The sequence below is a fragment of the Xyrauchen texanus genome, chromosome 37 (assembly GCF_025860055.1).
Source record: "Xyrauchen texanus isolate HMW12.3.18 chromosome 37, RBS_HiC_50CHRs, whole genome shotgun sequence".
Classification (NCBI taxonomy): domain Eukaryota; kingdom Metazoa; phylum Chordata; class Actinopteri; order Cypriniformes; family Catostomidae; genus Xyrauchen; species Xyrauchen texanus.
The window spans coordinates 12778156-12803285 of NC_068312.1; the positions used below are offsets into that span (position 1 = coordinate 12778156).

General features: G+C 37.7%; 1 protein-coding gene across 1 annotated transcript; it reads right to left on the reverse strand.

Annotated features, from left to right (window-relative positions):
• Window positions 1-1164: 1164 nt before the first annotated feature.
• Window positions 1165-23542, reverse strand: pabpc1l (poly(A) binding protein, cytoplasmic 1-like). Its single transcript, XM_052109042.1, has 15 exons — window positions 23417-23542; window positions 22744-22955; window positions 21153-21346; window positions 20831-20946; window positions 17861-18000; window positions 17682-17776; window positions 17462-17599; window positions 17207-17302; window positions 15976-16245; window positions 15795-15870; window positions 13018-13137; window positions 9563-9699; window positions 6016-6121; window positions 1366-1496; window positions 1165-1224 (listed from the first exon to the last, which is right to left on the reverse strand). Exons 2-15 carry the CDS (start codon window positions 22934-22936, stop codon window positions 1165-1167), a joined length of 1872 nt encoding a protein of 623 aa, XP_051965002.1. The 5' UTR covers window positions 22937-22955; window positions 23417-23542.
• Window positions 23543-25130: the final 1588 nt, after the last annotated feature.

Below are 25130 nucleotides of genomic sequence, written 5' to 3' on the forward strand. Positions count from 1 at the left end.
TTCAGCAAACCGGAAACATTCCCAACTTTAATTAAGTACATGTGTAGGACGCATGCATTGTAGGGAAAGCCACCGCTCCGCCATATCGCTATAGACCTTATTCACAGTACAGCCATATTTGTTTTTTTAATGGAATAACTGAGGCTGTGAGGGATAGATTTACAGTCTCTTCAATGGACTGTACTGCAGTTTAAATTTTATGTTTTTGGGCAAATTCCCACTACTTATTAGATTCTTGTGGTAACGAGGCACCATTTTTCATCTTCACTTTTCTCTAAAGGCAGCATTTTCCAGTTTTCGGACGAAGCTATAAAGTGACAATTAACTGTGTAGGCTACCTTCTGTCAGTCGACTCCAACATTAATATTTTTAAACATTTAACATGCACTTGATGAGGGAAAGACACGAATGACACTTTTGTACCACTATTTAATAATTAGGCTGCTTAATTATTCTCACATTGTTCCCACCGCTTCTGCAGCTAGCTTTTTATCAAGATATGCCTAGTATTTTTTGTTCCACAATGATCAATCAAGACTAACTTAAATTATTTCCTCAATCAGTAAAAACGCAATGTAAAAGAGTGATGTTACGAGCGTATGGTTTTTCTACCAGTGAAATAAATGACCGTGCAAAACAATTTCTCAAAACACTTCTGTGGCAGCCAAGGCATTGTAAAGGGCATTGTTATTTGCCTGATCATACAATATTTATATTATTATTACTCATAATATAAAAGTCATGATTATAATAACAGTCAGAAATGTAATTTGCATGTCCATTAGGGATATTTATTGCACAAATTTCAAAGAATATTTCATTTAAATTTTTTTTCCTTTTCTTTTTTCCCTTTTTTTTTTCCTTTTTCCTTTTTATAAACAAAATCAGAATAAACTTAACATTGTGGAGAGCAAACAGGCATTTGCAGTGTCAAAACTATGCATTAAATAACATGATTCCAACGTGCCATTTTCAACCATTTTTCTTTTTCCCCCATTCTTCAGAACCTCAGTGTGCATGCCTGCGGTAAAGACAAAAAATTGTTCAAGATTCATGTATAACAATAAAATTTGTGCAATAAACATGTGATTATTTCACACACACTGGGCCAAAAGAGAAAAGGTGTGCTTGTACAGAAGGTGTACCTGCCTTAAGAGCACTCTCTCACTTTGTCGTCAATTCCTGGGCTTGATGAGCCTGCAGCACTGATACTGCCTCTTCAACCTAAAGAGCCCAGATAAATACACTGGTCTAACAGAAACCGATGTCTGATACTGGATCTTTACTCATGATCTTGCTTTGATCATCATAGGATTGATTTATTTGGTAGAAGTGCACAATGGGAATTGTCTTCGGTGGTCTAACCTTCGAGTGCAGGGACTCTGGAGACTCGAGCATGTGCAGTAACTCAGAGTTGTCAATCTCAAGCAGCATGCCTGTGATCTTTCCTGCAAGAGTAGGATGCAAGGCCTGGATGAAAGGGTACAGGCGCTCACCTGTAACACACAATTTAAAATTTGTTTTTTTTATACAGTATGAAACAGGTCATGCATACAAAGTGTCAAACACTCTTCAAATCCCCAAGGCATTATCAGTTTGTGTAGAGAGGCAAATTGGATTAAGTCCACTTCGTTTAATGTCGGCACACTTTCATGACTTTCCTACAGCAGCAAAGGAATCCCTGCAGCCTGAGGGGTTTCAGATGTTTAAAGGGATACTTCACCTAAAAATTTTAATTCTCTCATTTACTTGCCCTCATGCCATTCTAGATGTGTATGACTCTCTAGTCTGCAGAACTCAAATGAAGACTTTAAGAATATCTCAGCTCTGTAGGCCCATACAATACAGGTGAATGGTGACCAGAACTCAGAAGGCCCAAAAAGAACATAAGGCAGCATAAAAGTAATCCTTATGGCTGTAATGGTTCAATCCATATATTCTGAAGCAATATTGGTGTGTGTGAAAAACAGATCAATATTTAAGTCCTTTTTTACTATCAATCTCCACCTTTGACCAGCAGGTGTCTGAATTTGAAAGTCACTTCCACACCAGAATGTGGAAGTGAAAGTGTAGATTTTTTGTAAAAACACACAAAAAAAAACCACTTATACTTTAATAATATTAAAACTCTTTGCTTCAAGAGATGACAGCTTGATTAAAATCTTCAAGATTGTTGGGTGATTGGTTTTTATAGCTTTCAATGCTTCAAGACATGATTTTGAATCAGTTATTATTAAAAAAGTTTTTGTGGAGCAGTCTCAAACTTTATTGCCAGTAGTAGTGTTTGCTTCTGCAGTAAATACTGAACTTTGCTTAGGTATGCAGATACCCTGACACAGATGGTTTGTTGCAAAAGCTGCTGCCATTTGCATTCCAGATTTTATTGGGATATGTTGTGGGTACACTTCTCGTGTCCAGAAATCATTTGGATACGTTTTGGATTTTTGGTTTCTTGTTAAATCCAGATGGATTTTAGACTTTGAGATTCCATGGAGATTTTGCAGAAATGTGTCTGTTCCAAAATGTTTAGATCCCCTTTCAGATTCTCCGGATGGGTTTTTATATGTAGGCCAAATGGACAAATTAAACTTGGTTTTCTTTCATATATTGTTGAATGCTGAAGTGGGAAAACTGCTGAATAGGCTGGGTTTTCTTTTTGTTTTAAAGTTTGGTTGCCTGTTGTAAGGCCAACTTTAGGCATCTGATTTCCAAGGAAGGTTCATTGGCTTCCATATAGAGAATTTGGATTGGTGATGTTCTGTAGGCTCCCAAAGCTAGTCGTATACCATGGTGGGGTACAGTGTCCAAAACTCATATGATTTCCTAGCCGATCCATAAATTATATTGAGCCATGGTTGTGTACAAGTTCATAAGAGTTGAGCTGTCTGCTCCCCATTTGGTTTTGGATAAAACCTTTAAAAAATTCATATCTTTAAAAAAAAACAAAATTCAGTGATTTAATGTAAGGAATAAAACACAGTTTGCCATCAAAGGTGATACCAAGAAACCTGTTCTCTTTAACAACTTTAAATGGAGACCCAGTCCATAAACGGCTCTGGTTCATAGTGTAGCGAAGGAAGCCGACAGAAATGCATACAGATAGTTTTGGTTTGTGAGAACTTGAAACAGTTTGGTGTTGACCAGGAGTGCATTTTGTTAATCTTCAAATGGAATTTTTTGCTCAATGAAATTCATGTACTTGCTTCTGTAGCAAATGCAGATATCATCTACATATAAACTACAAAGGACATCAGAACCAATGACTTTTGCAATGCTGTCTATTTTAATACTGAATGGAGTTACTGATAGGATACTTTCTTGAGGTACTCAAAGTTCTTGTTTATGTAGGTTAGACAAGGTGTTTTTTTTTATTAAAAATTGTTTTATTTTTTATTCAGTCTGTTTGATAAAAATCTTTCAATGAAGATTGGCAGACAACCTCTAAAATTCATTTGGTACAGATCCTTTAAAATGCCATGTCATAGGCTCTCCAAATTAAAGACAGCTACAACATGTTCTTTTCTAATAAAAGCGTCCCGAAAATTGCTTTCAACACAAATAAGATGATCTGTATTGCTTCGACCTTTCCTGAAACCACATTGGGAATTACTTAAGTGAGGTTTAGATTCCAGAATCCAGACCAGCCAATCATTGACCATCCTCTTCATTGTTTCGCATAAACAGCTGGTTAAAGCTATAGGGTGATAGTTTATGGTCTTTTCCTGGCTTTGGAATAGGTATTATTTCTGCTTCATGCCAAGCGGATGGGATTATTCCCGATATCCAGATGGAGTTAAAAATTCTAAAAGGAACATTTACAGGAAAATGTGGGGTCGATTCTTTAAAAATTGATAGTGGATTTTATCCGGTCCAACATCTTTGTCATGGGATTTAATGGCTCACTGTATTTCTTCCTTAGAAAAAGGTTGGTTGAATAGCTCTGCGTTACTGGAGCACGAAATGTTCGAAAAGCAGGAAGGCAGTTCTCAATAGATGAATTGTTTTCTAAAGTTTTTGCAAGAAAGTTTGCAATTTCTTGTTTTGAAGTCAAGAGTGTGCCATGTTTTTTGATGTGTTTGAGGACCATTGATTTTTCCCTTCGTTTTCCTTATCAGTTTCCAGATTTTGTATGATGGGGGTACTTGTCATACTGGAAACGAATCTTCTCCAGCTTTCCTTTTTTACTTCATTTATATTTCTTATTACCAGTGCTCTACTTAGGAGTTTATAAGATTTTCAGTTGATTGATGTCTGAAGAACAGTCTTTCAGCTCCCCTCTTTTATAGCTTCCTTAAATTTATCAAACCATGGCAGTTGTCCATGTTTTATATTTAAAGATGTTCTTGGGACTGTATTGTTAGCTATAGATATAAGCGTTTTAGTGAAGTTTAGCATAGTATCTGGGCTGTCTTCTTGAAACCGTGCCAGTTTCAAACCCTCAAATTTAAATAGAAACGACTAATGGTTTTCTGCAAAGTCAGGCATACTGCGGTCACCTGTAAGGTTGCTATTATTATTTATATGACTATGGATCACATCATTTCTTATTAAAATGGTTGTACCACCAGAAGCCTGCTTGTCATTGGGATCGAAAGTGTTAAAACTTGTAACATTTTTTAAATGAGAGTACCGTCTGATGACAAGTGTGTTTCTTGAAGACATATGACAAAGGATTAATAATTGCAGTTAAAACACTGCAGCTCCATAAAATTTGCCCTGATACCACGACAGTTCCATTGGATGATGAAATGAAATTTTCCATTACCTATTCGGAAGAACAGGAACAGTTTTCCTGGTTCTGCCTTTAGGGGATGGACCTCTAATATGGTGTGAAGAGATTGCCTTTCTATTGTTTTTATTTGCCTTTTTGTTCTCTGTTATTGAACTCTGACTGGAGTGAATGTCATTTAGAAGAGTTTTGCTCCAAGTTCTTGTGTGCTTCGTCTTTGAGGGAATATTACTATAACTAACAGTTTTGGGTTTGTCTTAATGCATTCAGGTGATATCTGTCTGGCAGTCTATGGTCTTCCTTATCCACATCATCCATCTCTCTAGTTCGGATTACTCCTTTACTGTAGTTCAAAGAGATGTCATCTTTATTTGAACTGCAACTAACATAGATGTGCTGAGCACAGGAGCACATCTATTTTCTGAGGTATTGTCAGTATCCAGGTCCAAGAATAATTTTTTTTTTTTTAGGTGCGTTTTGTAGCCATGTTTTGGGTTTTTAAGTTTAGTCATTTCTGCTCGCCACACACCTTGGAGCAAAAAAGCAAGGGATGCACAGCGCCATGGATCTCCAGCAGATTATGCATCAGGCATACAGGGACGATATACTAAAGCAAAATTAGCAACAAGTTGTTCAATTCACTTGACTGACCCTTAGCCAACAACAACAGGGAATCTGAAAGATATTTGATGTTCAGCGATCATAGAGAATTGACAGAGCATGTCTTGACCATCCGATTGATTGGATAGAGCCATTCCAACCTCCCGCCTAGGTGAAGTAGGAGCCAAAGTACAGTTTTGAAATAGTGGAAGCCACAGCAAACCACATTTCTTACCAGGATCTCTTCCTCCACTGACACGGGTCGCAATGGCAAACAAGTCGTACTTTTCCTTATTTCTCATAACGGAAATGGGATAATAAGGATCTATTATACTCCAGGTCCTTACAGAGTGATGGAAAAACTTTTATAGCTGTAACCCTAGCAGGTGGGGCTTGAGGGTTGTTGAAGAACCTATCACTACGGAGGGAATGAGCATGCCACTGTTCCTTTCACTGGCTACCATCATAAAGATGGGTACCGAACCATACCCGGACATAAAGAGTAAAATGAACACTTATAAAATCGGTTATTAATTGTGCTTAACTATGAAATTTCACATGATTACAATTTTAAATCAAATGGACCATTTGATCAACTAGTTTAAATACAAATTAAGCACTATCACTTTCCAAATTAATGACTGATTGTTTGCATTTCTGTGTGTGTGCATATGAGTGCGCAATACCCAGTAGCTGTTTCTGCTCTTTCAAGGGTGCAGCGGCCAGCACTGAGGCAGTAAAAGGCTCCTGACCCCTCACATGAACCGCTGGCTCTATATTCTGCTGAGTCACCTAAAAAAAGAAAAGACCCCATGTTATAACTGTTATTCCATGAACGTGCTACACGGATGGCTTACATGTCTCCTGCTGGACACGTTTAGATGCACCCTGGGAGTTTGGGCTTCAGCCTGTGTAAGCCTACACACTAAGGTGCCCCTGACTAGACCCTCAAAATATTACAAAGGCTCTGTAAAACATACAACATATCCACCTTATTACACCAGCCACAAAGTAAATGTTTAAGGGCATGGTGCTATCATCCATGGCATCATGGGGAACTAGAACAATATCAGTTCACCAAGTTTAGCATACCTACACATTTTGGGGCACTTTCTATATATACACACACACACATATTTTTTAAAAATCCAAATAAATTAATACAGTTTAATGAATGCCTCATGAATATGGTATGGTCCTTGTGCCTAAGTGAAATCGATCCTTGGGTGAAGTGATACCAGAGATGATTTCAGACCGCCTTTGAATCATTGGCTACTGGAGAAATCAGTTCAGACTGCTTTCTTTTAATTGGCTGCCAAAGAAATGCATGCAGACCACTATCTTTTAATTGGCGAATGGTAAAATAATTTCAGACAACCTTCTCAACGTCCACTGGAGAAACGGTATGGGATCAAAATACTCGCTTGTGTCTGTTTTGAGTATTTTCTGCCAGCTCTAGGAAACAATGTGTTACCTACATGCACACTTTGGAGTTGGTTGTAGAAGTAATTTGCTTCAAATGTTATTGAAGTTGTATACACTAGGTTAAGGAAATGTTTGTAAATGTTTGCTCCAATATTGCCTGTAGAGACAGTCCCTAAATTTGAAACTATTTATGAATAAAGAACATCCAAAGTCAAGCCATCTTTATTGCATCATTTATTGACGTGGGGACGCTTGGTCACTCGTTTCTGATTTCACTGCAGTATCGTGGAAAAGGAAACTACATGTAGCTGTGCCAATGTAAGATCATTACATAGCGGCACATTCAGCAACATGGAAAAGTGGATCAAGTTGAGTTCTGAACTCACAACTTCATTGGTACAGCTAGTAAAAACATGCATCAAACATCCACACCAACCCAGCCTTTTTTTTCAGATATGCAGCCAGTAACATACAAGGAAGTCTCAAATAATGCCTAAAGTAAAGACTCTGCTAACTAAATTCATCTGACTTGATACAAGTGTTCACAGACTATGATAATGGCCTACTCTGACGACACAGTTTCCTAGAGCTGGCAGAAAAATACTCAGACAAAAGCAGCATATCAATCAAATACAAATAATATAAGCAGCAGTAGCCAGAGTTGCATTGGAGTGACATCACCACCCCTTATCGAATGACTGTCTAGAAGAGGAGCTGTCAATCAGTAACTAGTAGACCAATGGGAACGCAAAACCCCCCCGATTTACATGAAACTCTACTCACAAGTTTTGGAAAGCCAACAGCAGAACTTGGAGACAAGCGTACAAAACAATTAATGAAAATTTGCTAAATTGTCAGAACACACAAAACAAAAACAACAGTAATATAACAAAAAGGAAAACATGATTTTGTTTGCAATTCTGATGATTTTGCTTAAAGTTAATGGGATTTTGATCCCATAAAACAGTTTCAGAAAATATTTCAGATCACCTTTGTTTCATTGGTGGAATAAAATCACATGGTCACCTTGCACCCTCCCCATATTTACTGTTCTCACCCTCAGTGTCAGCAATACAACAAACGGGGTGTTATCACAGCTGCACCTGATGAGACCGCTATACGTTTGTCTGTTTCTGCATGGGGTTTCCCCCCCCAAGTTTTCGGCTACTTTTGTTAATAAGTGGGCAAACTCTGATTATGTTTTTGTTGTTTTCTGTGTTTTACTTGTATAGTAAATGATCATCAAGCGAGTGGAGAACAAATATGAAAAAGTGTAAAGTTCTTAACTTAAGGTGTTTGGTGCTACATGGCATTACCATTTTGAATTCAACAGATTTTTTTTTTGTGTGCTGTTGCTGTGTAAAAAAACCAAATTATCACCTTATTTATATAGCGCCAGGGCTAGTTATAATATTCTGACTTTTAGCACCTAAAGTAGAACGTCATTTAAACAAGTTTAAAAACAAACTTTCACAGCTGTAATAATTTCTATCACAGTTTACCATGGTATACATTTTGGTAATGCATAGTTTTAACTATTTTTTATTTTTGTTGTTGTTGGTGAATGCTTACCATGAGGGAAGCCTGGTTGATGCACGCACCTTGTGCGTTTCTGCCTAGAAACTGCCTTGGTTTTAGAGATGCAGTTGGTCCGGAAGTGATGGTTTATAGCTTAAAAAGTACCTAAATATTCATCTTTTTCACACCAAAAGTGATAGTTTTGCTTTAGAAGGCATTAAATTTAACCACTGGTGTTATATGGATGCCGTTTATGACGACTGTCTGTAATTTTTGGAGTTTCAAAAAAGGTCTGAACCCCATCCACTTGCATTATAAGGACCTATTCCTAAGATATTTGTCCATTTTTATTTTAGACTGTCCAATAGTGAAAGGATAGTATTTGGGTTAAAAGCCCTCGTTGCAGGTGTTGAAGGCCCCTATTAAACGCGTTTTTTCTTAAGTGGGGTGAATATATTTGTTTTGACGAATGTTCAAAATGGGCTCACATTGACTGATCCAAATCACAATAGGGACACAAATTATGTTGCTCCATCACTATTCAATAAAAGTAAATGCATTTCTTGAATCTTGATATACATTGTGAAAATTTTTCTTAAGATATCCCTTTAGCCCTGTTGTACACTATACATGCCATAAAAATCAGTGGACATGCTGCAATTCAAATTTGGGAAAAATCTTCTGCCCTTTACGATGCCAATGCATAATTCGACATTATACAAACATATTGAATGCTAAAGTTTAATTTGCTGAAGTTTAAAATCTCAACTATTATTATCCCTGTCAGTAGCTTGCTGAACGGTCATGTCCTTCTCAGTCTCGATCGCTCACACTCAGGCGGTTTTCAGATTAAAATCAGTGAGCATTTTCACACGATGCAAAAAGATACAGCAGCTTGCCTGTATTACTCGACCGCTTGCGGATGAAGTCTTAATTCTCATTGCCTGGAAAATCCATTGCGCAATGAAGAGGCCTGCACTGTTCCACACAATCTGTTTCTGTGCGAGGATGTGTATATGCCAATATTAGCCACAGAAAGTGTAGAAAAACATTTAATGTTTTGCACATTGTACAAAAGTGCAGGTGCCTGTGTTTGATTCTGCAGCAGATGCCCTAACCCCACCCAAATCCAAAATTTGTCTTAAGAGTAGTATGCCAGGAATAACTCGGGACACCTTTTTATTATTGTTTGAGGTTTTAAAAAAAAAAAAAAAAAAAGAAATTAAACCAGTTAAATTGCCATCCCTAATTAGTATACTTATTCACAGAACACATGCATTATGATTTTACCTGATGAACAACAGGAGCTGGCACATTGATGACATGCTGCACATTTCGGACTCCTGCGGAGTATTTGTATTGACCAACACCTCTGACTATAGCACCTCCTGAAGTTCTCCCACCTGCAGTCTGTGTCCCAATGTTGGCTATGCCAAGAGAGAAACAAGACAAAATAAACACTAGTGGTCCAATAGAAAATTGCAGAGGCCGATAAATCTTTTTATATAAATACAGTTCTGCATTTGGCCAAATAGTTTCTCAAGTCACAAGGGGGCAGAGAATCATCTGCTTGCATGAGGAGCCATCTGACATGTTACATACACACACACACACACACACACACACACACACACACACACACACACACACACAGATGATTTATTTCAGTAATTCCATTCAAAAAGTGAAACTTGGATAATGTATACATTCATTCCAAACAGACTGATATATTTCAAGTGTTCATTCCTTTTAATTTTGATTATTATAACTGACAACTAATGGAAAACCCCAAAATCAGTATCTCAGAAAATTAGAATTTTGTGAAAAGGTTCAATATTGAAGACACCAGGTGCCACACTCTAATCAGCTAATTAACTCAAAACACCTGCAAAAGGCCTTTATATGGTCTCAGTCTAGTTCTGTAGGCTACACAATCATGGGGAAGACTGCTGACTTGACAGCTGTCCAAAAGACAACCATTGACACCTTGCACAAGGAGGGCAAGACACAAAGGTAATTGCTAAAGAGGCTGGCTGTTCACAGAGCTTTGTGTCTAAGCACATTAATAGAGAGGCGAAGGGAAGGAAAAGATGTGGTTGAAGAAAAAAAAAAAAAAAAAAAAAGTGTACAAGCAATAGGGATAACCGCACCCTGGAGAGGATTGTAAAACAAAACCCATTCAAAAACGTGGGGGAGATTCACAAAGAGTGGACTGCAGCTGGAGTCAGTGCTTCAAGAACCACCACGCACAGACGTATGCAAGACATGGGTTTCAGCGGTCGCGTACTTTGTTTCAAGCCACTCTTGAACAAGAAACAGCATCAGAGCACAAAAAGGACTGGACTGCTGCTGAGTGGTCCAAAGTTATGTTCTCTGATGAAAGTAAATTTTGCATTTCCTTTGGAAATCAAGGTCTCCAGAGTCTGGAGGAAGAGAGGAGAGGCACAGAATCCTTGTTGCTTGAAGTCCAGTGTAAAGTTTCCAGTCAGTGATGGTTTGGGGAGCCATGTCATCTGCTGGTGTTGGTCCACTGTGTTTTCTGAAGTCTAAGGTCAACGCAGCCATCTACCAGGAAGTTTTAGAGCACTTCATGCTTCCTGCTGCTGACCAACTTTATGGAGATGCAGATTTCATTTTCCCACAGGACTTGGCACCTGCACACAGTGCCAACGCTACCAGTATCTGGTTTAAGGACCATGGTATCCCTGTTCTTAATTGGCCAGCAAACTCGCCTGACCTTAACCCTATAGAAAATCTATGGGGTATTGTGAAGAGGAAGATGCGATATGCCAGACCCAACAACGCAGAAGAGCTGAAGGCCACTATCAGAGCAACCTGGGCTCTCATAACACCAGAGCAGTGCCACAGACTGATCGACTCCATGCCACGCCGCATTGCTGCAGTAATTCAGGCAAAAGGAGCCCCAACTAAGTATTGAGTGCTGTACATGCTCATACTTTTCAGTTGGTCAACATTTCTAAAAAGACCAATACAAAAAAAAGGATTAAGTAATATTCTAATATTTCATTAGTTGTCAGTTTTAATAAATCACAATTAAATGAAATAAACATTTGAAATATATCAGTCTGTATATAATGAATGAAAATAATATCCAAGTTTCACTTTTTATATAATGGTAACTCTTTCTATAAAGTTTACTCTTTCCAATTGTCTACAGTATTCGTTTTAATATTTATGGTGTATTTTATATATTTTACCTCTTATGTATACTTTTATGTCCTGTTTTTATTGTAATATACAGTCTGTGGTACTTGGAGTGCTGCACAAAGTTATTGTCTTGCTGCAACAGCACTGCTAATTTCCCACACTAGTTTAATTAAGCATCTAGGTGTTATTCTAAGACTTAACCCTCCTATGGTATTCGGTCATGTTTAACCAAAATACATTTTCCTCATTTAATAGAAATGGTTTTCTTTGAGCACTACAATACTTGATGACTTTTCCTCCATCTCCCATTTGAATATGAATGTTGTTTTTTTTTAAATTGGGCTTGATTCGATAAGTCCAAGCATTCGTAAAAAATATTTTGTATACCTTTGGTATTCAGTCAAAATCGACAGACCATTGGAAAAGGGAAAGACCAGAAAAGAAGAAAATTAATTCTAAACATAATAATAATAATAATAATAATAATAATAATAAATTACTATAACAGAGTACCCCATTTTTTTTTATCTGTCAAATACAATCAATAAAACAATGCAGACACCCCCCACACCACCCCACCCCACCCCACATACACTGAACTAAATGAACTGGTAGGACTACAGTATAACAGAACTTGTTTTACATATGTCAAAAAAAATAAAATAAAAATGTCACAATGACACACACACACTTTTGGTCACTGTTGGCATTACAAGCCAGCTGTTGTTTTCCAGCCGATGAAAGAAATCTGACACACACGCAAAGGTTTTTTACCATCTAAAGCTTAAATGTTTACTCGGATTCTTGAATTTACTCCGAATGAATTCAGAATTTTACAATTTATTTCTTGAAGTTAATTTTCTTTACATTACTATGCATTTACTTTGAGTTATTAAATTGATGTTTGAAATAAATTATTGGTAGAATAATGCATATTCTATGTCTTCTCTTTGCAACACCATGGTCAGGTTTGATTGCAGTGACAATAGCTGCAAAAACCGACACGTCAAAACAATTTTAAAATGCTAGACTTAATGGTTTGATAGTGTCTAAATACATATCCAAATGCATATCTTGTTATAAAATTAAATTTCAACAAGCCATCAGACTAAACAGTAGGTGGCAACAGCCAACGGCAGGTTACTGGCATGACATGGTCATCCAAGTCATGTTATTTTCATTTTGTTCACAAGACGGCAACAGTCTACCTCCAACTTATGTCACACACATATTACTCATGTTTCAACTCATAGAAGTATAGGTTCTGCATTTATTTTTATTTAAAATGTTACATTTTAGAAACGTACATGTAAATAAGATCACAATAACAAAATCCCAGAAGAAATGCATAATTGTATTGTTCATCAGGGAAGAAAATAAATCATTTTCATCAACAACAAAAAAATGGCCCTTCTGGTCAAATGACCACGATTACCAAAGGGAGGTGCCATTTTTCAAAACCATAAGAGGGTTTAAAAAAAAAAAAAAAAAAAAAAGAGAAAGTTAGAAGCTTTCAAAAATACAATTTTGTCCAGAATTGTAAATACACACGCGCGCACACACACACACAGACTTACCCATTCGTTGGGTGTTGTTAATAATGTGAGGAACCTGAGTAGAGGCCTGGCGGACGGTGCTGATGGTGGTGGAGGGCCTACGTGGCGCTGCTTGTCTCACAAACTGAGCAGTGTATGGAGCTGGTGCAGGCAAATAATCAGAAATAAATCTAAATAAACCTTTTTATCCATTCAACAGGATTGTGATTTAGCAAGATATTTTTTCATATTTTCAGCAAACAGCGCAGGTCATTTAAACTTGTGGCATCATACACGTGGCACCATGCCACATTCATTTGTAGAGTTAGGAGAGAAAAATTTGGGCTTCCTAAATAAACTTTTGATGGTAAATATCCCACAGAGGTTCAAGTGAAAGATGTGTGGCAGCCACGGAGCTGTCACTAGACCATTTAAATGGTATTTGGTGTGAATAGTTTTAGGGGTGAAAATCGACTATTAGAATCACTTTGTGATGCAACATCCTGGTCAACCATCCTCGCTAATTAACTACTAAATACGAAAATGTAAAAATCATGAATAACATTTACAGTAAGCTTTATTGCATTATGCAATGCTAAAAAAATAATTAAAACCGAATACATTCAGTTATAAAAAGGTCAAGAAAATGTTTTGAGTTTATGAACTACTAACCTGTTAAGAATTACCTAAAATGTTTGTTAAATGGCAAATGGAAGTAAACTCAGCAAAAAGAAACATCCTCTCACTTTCAACTGCTTCTATTTTCAGCAAATTTAACTTGTAAATATTTGTGTGAACATAAGTTAACAACTAAGACATAAACTGAATAAGTTTCACAGACACGTGACTAACATAAAAACGGAATATTGTGTCCCTGAACAAAAGGGGTCAAAATCAAAAGTAACAGTCAGTATCTGGTGTGGCCACCAGCTGCATTAAGTACTACAGTGCATCTCCTCCTCATTGAATGCACCAGATTTGACAGTTCTTTCTGTGAGATGTTACCCTACTCTTCAACCACTTGCAAGTTCCCAGACATTTCTGGGGGGAATGACCCTAGCCCTCACCCTCCGATTCAACAGGTCCCAGACATGCTCAATGGGATTGAGATCCAGGCTCTTCGCTGGTCATGGCAGAACACTGACAATCCTGTCAGTCACGCATAGAACGAGCAGTATGGCTGGTGGCATTGTCATGCTGGAGGGTCATGTCAGGATGAGCCTGCAGGAAGGGTATCACATGAGGATGTCTTCCCTGTAACACAGCGTTGAGATTGCCTGCAATGACATTAAGCTCAGTTTGATAATGCTGTGACACACCGCCCCAGACCATGACGGACCCTCCACCTCCAAATCGATCCCGCTCCACAGTACAGGCCTCGGTGTAAGCTCATACCTTAGATGAGAAACACGAGTCGGACCATCACCCCTGGTGAGAAAACTGTGATTCGCCAGTGAAGAGCACTTTTTGTCAGTCCTGTCTGGTCCAGCGAAGGTGGGTTTGTGCCCATAGGCGACATTGTTGCCGGTGATGTCTGGTAAGGACCTGCCTTACAACAGGCCTACAAGCCCTCAGTCCAGCCTCTCTCATCCTATTGCGGACAGTCTGAGCACTGATGGAGGGATCGTGCGTTCCTGGTGTAACTCGAGCAGTTGTTGTTGCCATCCTGTACCTGTCCCGCAGGTGTGATATTCGGATGTACCGAACCTGTGCAGGTGTTACACGTGGTCTGCAAATGCAAAGACAACCCTTCCTGTAGCTCTATCTAGGCGTCTCACAGTACGCATTATTTATTGCCCACAGGTGCATGTTCATTAATTGTTTATGGTTCATTGAACAATCATGGAAAACATTGTTTAAACCCTTTAAAATAAAGATCTGTAAAGTTATTTGGATCTTTAAAAAATTGTCCTGAAAAAGGGACGTTTCTTTTTTTGCTGAGTTTATAAAGTGTCTTAATTCATAATGCCTGCTTGTGCATATGCATGTTGTATTGTGACACTTTAACAGCTACATGAGTCTTTTATATATAAAAATAAATAAATAAATAAAAGCGGACCTCTGACTGGAGCCCAAACTTTTTGACTGTGAACCGAACATTTTGGTTACTGAAGAGATTATTTTGAACAGCAGTGAAACACTTGTTACTTTCATACGAGTAGACAGAGAAATAAGTTTGGAGCAAAAGAAATAAACCTTGTGTAAATTGTCAGCTTTACTCCAAGATAAAATGCCATTTCTAATCATTTTACATGCACATGTCTCCAGACACAGTCATATGTTTTTTTTCCTCCAAGAATTAACATTGGATTATAATTTTTTTTCTAGTAAGACCTTTGATATTAGGGCAAAAATCATATTCTTGATCATTTTTAACATTTAGGTTTTTCCAGAGAATATATTTTTAACACGTGCATTTTGTCTTACTGTACTGACAGAGTTTTTTTTTATAGTCAAAACAAGTGAAAAAAAATATAAAAAAAATCTACCAGTGCTGAAATAGTAAAACAAAGTATTTAGATTACGTTACAGATCTTGAGTAATCTAACAGAATATGGTACAAATTACATTTTACAGCATGTCTTCTGTAAAGACATGCTGCCCGCCCCCAACCCTAGAGGTATAGATATTCTAAACTGAAATAAAAAACACTGGTATCGTATCATTATCAAAATCGCCCCAAAACAGAGTTTAGGTATCGGTGCATCCCATAATAATACATTGGTTGCTTAAACCCCCAACTAGTCACTCAGACAACCCACGAACTAGAAAGATAGAGAATAGGTAGTTTTGTACATCCCTAGTGAAAAGGCCTTTACCTTGTGCTCTAGGAGCTTGAGTAGTCCAGCGTGGTGCAGGCCGCAGGTTTGGTATGGCGTTATAAAAAGAGCGAACCTGATGCTAGAAATAGACATCCAAGTTCACACAGCAGACATAATGAAGAATGCAATCAACATGAAAAAACATGCATGCATGCATGCATATAACCTGTTCGCCCACCTGTGGCACAGAGGTCATGTAGTAACCAGAGCTCTGCTGGTAGGTGGTGGGTATTGTAGGGCTGGGTATGGCTCGAATGCTGGCCAGTCTCTGCATGTACTGGTTGGTGAGGATGGCCTTTCGCTCCTCTTTTCTTTGGGCAAGAGCCACATAGAGTGGTTTAGTGCTAACGATACAACCATTCATCTCAGTCACTGCTTTTGTGGCCTCTTCCGGAGAGGAAAAACACACAAAGCCAAAGCCCCGACTGTGGCCTCCATCTGTCATCACCTACCACACAAATGCAAGAGAATCAAGAGGATTAGACAGGTATTTTTAAAAAATGCATCACAAATGTGAGGTGAGCTTTCTTTCTAAAAGGCAGGAAAGAGCATAACTCTTTCACTGCATTGCAAGGGTGTTGTAACAGTTAAAATGGTTAGGAGGTGGCAGGAACTGGCTGAACATTCAAAGGTAATATTTAACTAAACAAATTCAAATAAGGCAGCTGCGTGTGGTACTCGCTCTCATGAACTGCCGCATACAGCTCGGCCTTATCCCTCTCCTCGGCTAATTAGTCCGATAGGGGGCCTGCCTTGCAGATTCATGGCCCCGCCCTCCTCGTCAAAGGCGTAAGCCAGGAAATTACTTTTGGGTGAGCCTCAAACATGTATGGTCCAAATGGTTTTTATACAAATTTTCCTTAAATGTGGTACATTCAAACAGTTCTTTCACGCTTTTAAGAAATCAGAATTTATGAATTTTTTAAACAATTTTATAGGCAAAAATATAATATGAAATATTCTGTGTCTATCACAGCCCACCCTTGGCAACACCACTGCTGCATTGTGACCTTGCATGCCACAGCAAAGGCATATCCCTTTTAGACGACTAACGCTTCCAAATGCATTTTTTTGGACTCTAACTGTATTTGTGTTTAAAATTTGAAGTTTTCCAGGTGACCCAGTACTCAAAACTTGATGTGTGAAAAGAAATGTTGCCCAATCAATTTAAAAGCAGAACAGTCCAAAAGAATGTTTCACAGTCAGAGTAACATAATAATGACATTTTGGTGGTTCCTCAACCCCTCAATAAAAACCCCTGTGTCAGTCAAGACCTCTGACACACCTTGTGTGTACCACTTGATCATGTCTAGAATTAAAAGAATGAATGATACTTTTGCCAACCATAGGATTGTGCAAATCAGTCTTCGGTATAGCTTTGCTCTTATGTTGAAAGAGCTTTACGATACCTTCGCACTTGTGATGGTTCCATAAGGTGCAAACTCTTTCCTCAGCTTCTCATCATCAATGCTGTCATCTAGGTTCTTCACATAGAGATTAACCCCCTAAATGAAAAAAAAAACAAAAAAAACAACGCATTACTGAATATCAGTATAGAGCAGAGCATTCATAAATCTCTTACATGATTAGGGAAAGTTTGATTTCAGATTTAGCCTGTGCTGGAGATTTATGAAATGTACTGTGCATTAAATGCATGAGAGTACCTGGTACCGTTGTATGCGCTCTTGCTTTATTTGCTCAAACTTGCGCTTGAGTTCTCCCTGCCTCTCCAGTCTCTTCTGAGCTCTACCCACATACAGGACTCTGCCATTCAACTCCTTGCCATTCATTTCAGTTACTGCCTACCACAGAGAGAGCAAAAGACTTCAGACTATACATCTCGAATCCATTGACACTCTCCGCATTAAAAAAACCTCATCTTACCCGCCTGGCATCTCCATGGTTTTCAAAGTTGACAAAACCAAAGCCACGAGAGCATCCACTTTCATCCATCATCACACAGACGCTTAGGGTCTTCCCTGTGAACCAGAGGTATAAAAGCAAACACCAAGAAAATAGACTACTCAGGAAAACAGCATTTTTTTTTATATGCAATCTATTACCAAATTCAGAGAAGATGCTCTTCAGTTTCTCAGTGTCAATATCTTCACTGAAGTTCTTAATGTACACATTGGTGAACTCCATGGCTTTGGCCCCCAGCGCTGCCTCCCGCTCCTTACGAGACTTAAAACGGCCTACAAACCTGCATATGCAGATTTAAAAAAAAAAAATACAATTAATTAAGAATTACAAAAGATACCTAGTAAAGAAATTTAAATGTATAAAATATAAAGCATGAAAGAGTGAGATGTTATAAAATAAGTTAATATGGAGTACACTTCAAGGAATATTTCACCCAAAAATGATTTACTAACACTTGCCATGTGTGTGACCTTCTTCAGCAGAACCCAAATTAAGATTTTCAGAAGAATATTTCAGCTCTGTAGGTCCAAACAATGCCAGTGAATGTTAACCAGAACTCAGGTGGTCCAAAAATGACAAAGCAATCCATGTCTTCTGAAAAAATATGATAAGTGCGGGCTGAGAAACCGATAAATATATAAGTCCTTTACGATCAATCTCCACATTTGACTAGGCCCAACCAGTAGAATGTGGAAGTGAAAGTGTAAAATTAAAAACAACTTTTAAGTACCGACCCGTTTCTCACACACACTTATATCCCTTCAAAAGACATAGATTTAACCACTGGACTCCTGTGGATTACTTTTACGCTGCTTTTATGCTTTTTGGGCCTTCAAAGTTCTAGTCACCATTCACTTGCATTGTATGGACCTACAGAGTGGAGATGGTCTTCTAGAAATCTTTGTGTTCTGCAGAAGAAAGAAAAGTCATGCACATCGGGGATTGCATGAGGGCGAGTAAATGGGAATCATTTTTGGGCGAACTAACCCTTTCAAGAATAAAACACACAAAGACAAAAGTCTTCAATAAGATAAGTCACTATCAGGGCTTGACCTTAACTTTATAGCTTACTGTGGCAAGTGGTATTTCAAGGTCACTAGCCACTCAGAATTTTCACAAGCCAAAATTGGAAGAAAGATTGGAAGAAAACTGGAGACTGTAACTGCATGCATGAACAAAAATAATAGAAGTTCAGCAGGACACAGACCTAATGATTTAAGTCACCTTTAGAATATCTGAAGGCAAACGTGACCAGTAGGAACAGGACAACTTTGTAAATAATTTGGACCATCTGTCAATGGAAGTCCAGATTTTAAGCACTTTAACAATTAGAATTGTACTTGCCTTCATGAAAGTTTACCATTGTTCCTCAAACTAATGTTTTTTAACAGCCAACGCTTTTTAAACAGTGGCATTTGTAATAAGGCCATAAGAACATGGATTGCTCCAAGTTACTGTTGAAAATAAACTAGTATGTCAAAGACTAGTAGTAGTAAAAGTATAATAGCTTAAACCCATTTAGATGTTAAGTAGATTCAACTGAGTTACCTTTCACTTTAATAGCATCATTTTCCATAAATGGAAAAATACCTGATTCTTTTTTCCATTCATTGAAGTACTATGGGTTTGGATCAAGTTAAAGGATAGTTAATAATGAATACTACAAAATTTGCTTCGACTGCGGCCACTCGTGGCTAGTAAAGGTGACTGAGTAACCCACCACTGCCGATTTCAACCTGCCAATATCAATTTCAATCCCACTTAATTTAGCATTTGAAAAGGGTCATTGGAAAAAAAGGTTCTTATTTTAAGCTGACATTTAAATCCAAAATCTTCCATTAAGAGAATACAGAGATCCTTTTATAACAGTTTCAGGCATCTACAGCAAACAACAGAAATTAGTCACTGTACATTTCGACATCTGCAGTCTCCTACGTGGGATCATGATTTGAAGCTCGATTACACTTCCACCGCTTCACGCATGCGCAGATCGAATACAGTGCATGCACCTGATGCATGCATCAAGTTATGAATCAAATTAATGTGTGAAAATGCGGCCAGAGTTTTTGCCTTTGCTCGGCCATTCGCTTTCTTCAGAAGATCAAGCACGAGCACAGTACATGGCGCGAATGCGCACACACAGGAACAGTTCTATAGTTTTCTGACTATTTAGTTTTCCAAACCCTTCTCCATTCTAACAAATGTTATATAATACATACAATGTGTTAATGTGAGGGCACATGGATAATATATACAATGCCATTCTAAAATTACCTTTAAGAGAAGTCTTGAGTTTAATTTATTAGCCCTTTTTCCCCTCATTTGGGCATCATTCGTTGAATTCATGACAATATAATAATAAATATGGTCAGTAGTGATGAAGCATTCAGTAGTTATTTGACTTCGTAAGGAAGTGTTTTATGTTATTGCTGAACTACAAACACATTTGAACTATAATATTTTCATTAATTTCAGATGGCAAAGGCTTGCTATGGAAAGCGATACTTACAAAAGTTCAGAACTTTCCACTCAATGAAATGGTGTTCATTCATATTATAGATTTCAGCCGATTAATCAGGTTTCAGCCTAATTTCCCACCTTAGTTATCTGTATCAGCAAAGCCCACCATCAGTCAACCTTTAATGTATGCTGCCTTTATATTCTTTTTGAGCTTGAAATTTTTGGACCCCACTGACTTGCATTGTATGTTTTTATTACAATATCTCCCATTGTGTTCAGTACAAGAAAAAGTAATAAGAGTTTGAGATGGCATAATGTGGAGTAAATTAAGAAAGAATTATAATTCCTTTAAAAATTTTAGCAAAGTTGTTGATTGAAAAGTAAGGGGTGGTGCATCACTGCTGTCTGGGATGCATCTGGAAAAATTAGATGCCTTTTTGACTACCTCCACATGTGCTTTTGTGATCAGATCACAAAACGTTTTGGATTTTAATTACACTTGTATTTAGCCCTGACCACTTATGATCGGATCACCCAAAACTCATCTTAATACAAGTAAACAGGGTCTAACTGGCTTTGAGGAAAGATTGAGGGACAAATCAGAGCTGGGAGTTGATGTTGTGCTGCATACTGTTGTTGTCAATCCTTACACTTTGCGATCATTCAGAAGCATGCCGTTCATGGTGTCGATGGCTCTGTTGGCTGCTTCTTGCGTCTCAAAGTGCACAAACCCATAGCCCTTTGAGCCATTCTCATCACAAACGACCTAGGATGAAAAAACGGTTACTGTAAAAAAACTACAGGTATGTTCAAATAAACTTTCTTGCAAGTTATTCCAACCATCTTGTAGATAAAAGATCCTTGTTGTGTGATTAAAAATCGTATTATAAAACAAATACCTCAAGATTTTGATTGTTGAGTGTAACAGCAATTTTACCACAATTTACCATGGTTACACTAAATAACACGTACCTTACATGACAAGATGTTACCAAAAGCAGAAAAGGTGTCGTAGAGAGCCTTGTTGTCAATAGACTCATCCATATTCTTGATGAAGATGTTGCCCACACCAGACTTTCTCAGACCTGGATCTCGCTGGGACCACATGATCCTGATCGGACGACCCTTGATGACCTCATAGTTCATCGTGTCTAGGGCACATTCCGCTAAAATACATTTTTATTTTTTTTTTATTCACAGTTTAGAGTACAGAATACCCATCAAAAACATACAAAGTCCACAAGAAGAGTCTGTGGACAAAATATAGATTACTCAAATGAGACCTAATAAATTGGGCAGATTTATAGGATTAGTTCACACAAAAATGAAAATTCTCTCATAATTTACTCACCCTCATGCCATTCCAGATGTTTATGACTTTCTTCTTCAGAACACAAATTAAGATTTTTAGAAGAATATTTTAGCTTTGTAGGTCCATAAAATACCAGCCCGTCTGGCACCAACAATCATCCATGCGATTATCTAATCAGCCAATCGTGTGGCAGCAGTGCATACAATCATGCAGATACAGATCAGGAGCTTCAATGTTCATGTCAACCATCATCTTCAATGGGGAAAAATGTGATCTCAGTGATTTGGACCGTGGCATGATTGTTGGTGCCAGATGGGCTGGTTTGAGTATTTCTGTAACTGCTGATCTCTTGGGATTTTCACACACAACAGTCTCTAGAATTTACTCTGAATGGTGCAAAAACAAAAAACATCCAGTGAGCGGCAGTTCTGTGGATGGAAATGCCTTGTTGATGAGAGAGGTCAACAGAGAATGGCCAGACTGGTTTGAACTGGCAAAGTCTACAGTAACTCAGATAACCACTCTGTACAATTGTGGTGAGAAGAATTTCATCTTAGAATAATATTCTGAGATGCGGGTTGGCGCTGTTTTGGTGGCATGAGGGGGACCTACACAATATTATGCAAGTTGTTTTAATGTTGTGGCTGATCGGTGTACAGCCATCATAAAAGTAATCAGTTCGACTCCAGTGGATTAATTAATGTGGAAAATAATTAAGAAATGGATCAATATTTAAAACTTTATTTTTACTAAAAATCCAAGATGGTCGAGTTCAAGCACAATGGCAAGTTTACGTGATAAATGAGGTGTGAAACTCCTATGTTTTAAATATCGATCCATTTCTTACACCTATCGTTTCACATCAGACGACATTAATTAGACCACTGGAACCATATGGATTATTTTTATGATGGTTATATGTACTTTTTGGAGCTTCAAAAAGTTGGCATCCATTCACTTGCATTTTATGGATCTACAGTGCTGAGATATTCTTCTAAAAAACTGAATTTAGAATCTGCTGAAGAAAGACAGTCATGGATGGCATGAGGGTGAGTAAATTATGAGAATTTTCATTTTTGGGTGAACTCTCTCTTTAAGCAATACAAGAGCAACACCTATAACGGCATGACATGGCCTACATGTTAACATTAACCAATTGAATTCCAAATATCACAGCAGTAACATTAGGCATGGAAAAGCAAACAAACATTGACTGTCAGAATCGCATGCGGGTAAGAGGTGTGTCCTCACCATCAGCAGGCTGTTGAAAGTTGATGTAAGCATATCCGAGGGACCTGCGTGTAATAACATCACGGCACACACGAATGGACATGATCTGACCAGCAGGAGAAAACTTCTGGTAGAGCATGGCCTCAGTGACGTCAGGATGAAGGTCACCCACATATAGAGAGGCTAAAGGATATGCTGGTCCACTGCTGTTCATCCTTCAGATTAGAAGCACTCTGCAAAACAGCATCATTATCATGGGAAATCTGACATTAAGGTGGGCATTTACAAGCCAGCTGATCAAACTAATTAAAAGTCAGTATCACCACCTTATATGTTTTACAGTGTAAAGGCATCCATCTGACTTGAAATAAAGTGAAAGTATCCTTTCAATCAGGATATTTTTACATTATTGCATGCTAAATCATGTTAGTTGGTGAGCCACGTGATAAGCCAAACTAACCGAGAGGGTTTTAATGACACGAATGAGTTAAACATCACAGCAATATTACGCAAAAATAACTTACAATGGACATAAACAGCTCATCTTATTTAATTTGACAAGTCTAATTTAGAAATGAAACATTCTGATCCGTTGCTCGTCGCTGGGCGATGCGCCAATCATGAGCGACGTCGCGAGACAAAGTTTTACATTCATGTAGAGCAACAAACACTTTTCAAATTATGTTACAGTTACCTGGTGTAATTTGAAGCATATCCTTCAGTGTAGCTGCTAGCGGGCTCCACCCCGTTGTGACTGTTTTGTATCAGTTTAATTATTGCTGAGGAACACCTGTTAATTTTAACACTACCCAATTAAAACCGCCCGTCTGTGAGAGCTTCTTTTCCGTGTTGGTCCGCGTGAGAAAGTAGTTCCAGCTGAGAGCAGAATTAAAGCCTGCCTGCATTATTAGTGCAGTGCACATTAGTCACATAACCAAGAGCAGTTAAAATGTTGATTACGTAATGAACAAGGATAGTGTTATTTTGAACAATAAATTATTTGCCTTAAAGGTGCACTCAGTACATTTTTGTTCATGCTGTTTTGGAATAACATTGGCACATAGGGGAGTAGATCATCATTCAGTTAAAGATGTTCTTGTAGAAATTCACAATTCACATTCAGTCATGATTAATGTAAACTATAAGTAAAAGTGTATAATAACATGCTGGTTACTGAGATTAAGTGAGCAGTATTCGGCTGGTCATGTGATTCTAACATGGCAGCACCCATGTGGGGACCCTCTCCATGTAGAGTAAAATAGCTTTTATAAGGTTACTGATTGGCTATGATTGGAGTCTTCATTTAATGTGAGTACTTATGATTTTATACATATGTTTCAAAATTGCAACAAATTTATTTTGGAGTAAAACTTTTTTAATGATGAAAAAAATAACTGAGTGCACCTTCAAAATATACAATAGTTGCCTTTATATAAGTCTCTTGAAGAAACCTGATCTCAGGAACAAGTGCCACACACCATATTCAAGTCAAACTATTTAAAAGACATACTAAAGGTATTAGGTAAACCTGTACTGAAAAATTATCAGACACATTAAAAAAGCATGAAATGAAATCTTTGATATTGGTATTACATAAAAATGATACCAATTTTAGGAGTATTAGATAAATACAAATATAATATATACATATTATTTTATATACATGCAATATATGCATTTTGAAGTTACAATGTTTTATAGGCTTTTCTGTTACTGAATGTTTGTGTTGTTTGGACCCTGCATGGGCTGCAAATCCCTCCCTTTATAAGTGATCTAGTTTTGAACACTAGTGTTGAACTGGGGGAAAAAAATCAAAACACTTTTCTTATCACATTACCATATATACAAATGTAATGGTGGGTGAAACAATGTGGGCACATGCTTCGAATGCTGTAGTATACAGAATTCTCACATTACATAAGGAACAACATTATATAAGGAATATGAATATATCAGTACAATACACAAAATGTACAATATGGAATATATGGAATACCCCTTATGCAGGGTATGCAACACAATTTGCAGGGAGTGCCAATGTTTTGTCATTAAACAGAACATTGACAGTATTACGTACAATGAGGGAATTCTGCACCTGATGTGCAGAATGTGAAACATATATATATATAAAGTAAAAAAAAAAAAAAACTGACTGAAATGTCAGTATTTGGAACATTTGGAACAGATTTGTATTTGTACATGCATAAACTGGCGGCTGTTAGATCTGTGTCTTGCACTCAAATAAATGCAATAAAGCAGTGCAAAAAAGAATACAACATCCATTGCAAATGCACGAGATGCCCACACATTCTCAATAAAGAGCCCTTTTCTAAACTGTTAGATCAATGTAAAAATCTGACTGCATTTTTACACAGCATACATGCAGTGTTATACATTGCAGTATACCA

What these genes read in the sequence shown, in the direction of transcription:
- pabpc1l (XM_052109042.1), bottom strand. Translation starts at nt 22,936, where the DNA reads ATGAACAGCAGTGGACCAGCATATCCTTTAGCCTCTCTATATGTGGGT. An exon ending in ACATGACCTCTGTGCCACAG is followed by an intron (nt 15,871 to 15,975) that starts GTGGGCGAACAG and finishes TTCTAGCATCAG; the next exon opens with GTTCGCTCTTTTTATAACGC. An exon ending in TAACAACACCCAACGAATGG is followed by an intron (nt 9,700 to 13,017) that starts GTAAGTCTGTGT and finishes CTCTTGGCATAG; the next exon opens with CCAACATTGGGACACAGACT.